Source organism: Chiloscyllium plagiosum, chromosome 39 (genome assembly GCF_004010195.1).
Source record: "Chiloscyllium plagiosum isolate BGI_BamShark_2017 chromosome 39, ASM401019v2, whole genome shotgun sequence".
NCBI classification, from domain to species: domain Eukaryota; kingdom Metazoa; phylum Chordata; class Chondrichthyes; order Orectolobiformes; family Hemiscylliidae; genus Chiloscyllium; species Chiloscyllium plagiosum.
Genome location: NC_057748.1, coordinates 26264785 through 26267341, shown reverse-complemented (window position 1 = coordinate 26267341; position 2557 = coordinate 26264785). Strand labels below are relative to the sequence as shown.

The 2557-nt window shown below is 52.9% G+C and overlaps 1 protein-coding gene across 1 annotated transcript in view; it reads right to left on the bottom strand.

Moving 5' to 3' along the window:
- LOC122542042 (troponin C, slow skeletal and cardiac muscles-like) overlaps positions 1 to 1519 on the bottom strand; it is a 9593-nt gene extending 8074 nt beyond the window's left edge. The window contains exon 1 of the mRNA XM_043679330.1: positions 1485 to 1519. Within this exon, the coding sequence (XP_043535265.1) occupies positions 1485 to 1519 (35 nt within the window). The remainder of the gene's footprint in view (positions 1 to 1484) is intronic.
- Positions 1520 to 2557: the final 1038 nt, after the last annotated feature.

Below are 2557 nucleotides of genomic sequence, written 5' to 3'. Positions count from 1 at the left end.
GTGTATGGAATGAGCTGCCAGAGGATGTGGTAGAGGCTGGTACAATGACAACATTGAAGAGGCATTTGGATGGGGATATGAATAGGAAGGGTTTGGAGGGATATGGGCCGGATGCTGGCCTAGATTGGGTTGGGATATCTGGTCGGCATGGACAGGTTGGACCGAAGGGTCTGTTTCCCTGCTGTACATCTCCATGACTCTATCTACTTTATCGACGCCTGTCGTATTTTCTAGACCTCGACAGGTCACCCTCAGTCTCCTCTGCTCCAGGGGAGGATAAAGCTCCCAGCCTATCTTTGTAACTCAAACCCTTCCAGTGCAGATATCATCTTTTCGGCACTCTTTACAATTTCGTAATATCCTTTCTGTCGTAGGGTGAGCGGAACTGCGTGCAGTACTCCAAGTATGACCTCGCTGACATCTTGCACAATTACAACAAGACATCCCAACTCGTAGCCTCGGTGTCCTGACCGATGAAAGCAAACACTGCCAAAACCTTTCTTCACCGCCCTCCACTTCCAAAAAAAAACCCCGTAGATCTCTTTGTTCTGTACACACTCCCCCCGGGGCCCTGCCATTGACTGCTTAAGTCCTGCCAGGTCTGACCCACCAAACCTCTGACCCTTTCCATTCATTTGAATGAAATTCCATCCCCCATTCCCCGGCCCGCTGGTCCAGTTGATCAAGATCTCGCCGTATTCCCAGATAACCTTCGTCACTACCACCAATCCTGGCGTCATCCGCAAAAGGGAGAGATTTCGATTCCGAAATGGCGGTCTGAGAGTACTGCGGATCTTGCAGCTGCTCCTGAGATTGTTTTTAAAAATCTAGAAATAAACCTAAAAGTCTTTCTCCGCTCATATTAAGACACGGCCCCTAGTTTGAGTCAGCATAGACTAGTTGGGCCGAAGGGTCTCTTTCCGTGCTGTATATCCCTGTGACTCTGGCTCTGAAATTGGGGCCCATGCTCATCAGAGTTTAAAGGAATGAGAGGCCACCTTATTGAAACAGACGAGGGGAGATGGGAAGAGGTTGTTCCCCTGCCCCCCCCCGCCTTGTGTGGGAGACTCTAGGACCTAGAGGAGCATCATCTCAGAGTTATAGGGTCACCTGTTGAAGACAGAGATGGGGAGGGATTCCTTCACTCTCTGAGGGGAGGGGAATCTGGGGGATTCCTTACCTCAGAGTGCGGCCAGGCTGGGTCACTCGAGGCTGAGGGGTTTAATCAGGAAGGGGGAATCGAGGGGTTATATTCCAGGCTGAGGGGTTTAATCAGGAAGGGGAATTGAGGGGTTACATTCCAGGCTGGGATAGAAAGATTATTAATCAGGAAGGTGAATCGATGGATTATATTCTAGGCTGAGATAGAGAGAGATTTAACCAGGAAGGGCAATCGAGGGGTGATGGGGAAAGGCAGGAAGGTGGAGTTGCAGATAATCAAATCATTGACTGATAGAGCAGTCCCGATGGGCTGGATGGCTTACTTCTGTTCCAATGTTTTATGGCCTTCAATCTTCATTTCCACGTATTACAGGCTGATCATTTTTTCTGTTTTCTTTCCGACAGGTCGATCTCCACTGGGTGGCGGCCATTTTGACGTTGGTGACACACAGACCATTGCTTCAAACAAAATGGCTACCAGTGGGATACAATTCAGGGTTGACCGTGACTTCTGCAGACACGCTACGTTGCCAGACCGGGAACGGTGGTAATCAATTTTCCTTCAAGTTTCCATCAATTATCTTTCCCGCTCTCCTGCTTTCGGCACCCACCTTTTGTTTTCCCGTCTCTAGCTGCCCCCTTGACAAAGTTGTGGTGAGCCAGTTCCACCCCTGTGGTGGAGGAGGCATTAGGGAAGGTGTTCCAGGATTCTGATCCCGGCGACACTTAAGGAATGGCCCACATCATTCCCATTTGGGATGCTGTTGGGGGGGGGGGGGAGGGGGAAGAGTTTCGGAGGGGAACTTGCAAAGAAGTGGGGGTGCTTCCCACTGCGTCCGTTTCCCCCCCCCCCCCCCCCACCCTGCTGGGGAGGGTAGAGGGAGTGGGTGCTGGAGAAGTCTTGGTGTGTCTTGTAGACGGGACACACTGCTGTCGCTGTGCCTCAGTGGCGGAGGGAGAGTGTGTTGGAGCTCAGCCGAGCATTCCTAATGAACCCATCGTGGCGAGATCCTGCAATCGAGGGGCAAGGTGAGAGACATCTGTCATTGTCGGTCGCGCCACCCCCTCGCCCCACCGTAACGTCAGAGATTGAAGACCAACGCTTCTTCTCTCTCTCTGTTTCCCCCCCCCCCCCGATAGCCCACCTTCATCGTCACTCTGAAGCAGCTTCAGGAGCTGACCGCTCGGGGCGGGCACCTGCCCAGGCGGAGGTCCTGAGCTCATCGAGACCTCTCGGTCAGGAGGGCAGATCGCCCATTTTCTCTCGCAGTCTGACGATGTTGTGGAGGGGGGGGGGGCAAGGGACGTAAAATGCCCTTAAGCAACTGGAAGGAGGAGTTGGGTGGGGGGGATGGAGGGGGAGGGGGGGGTTGGGAATGATGGTCCTGAAGTGGAG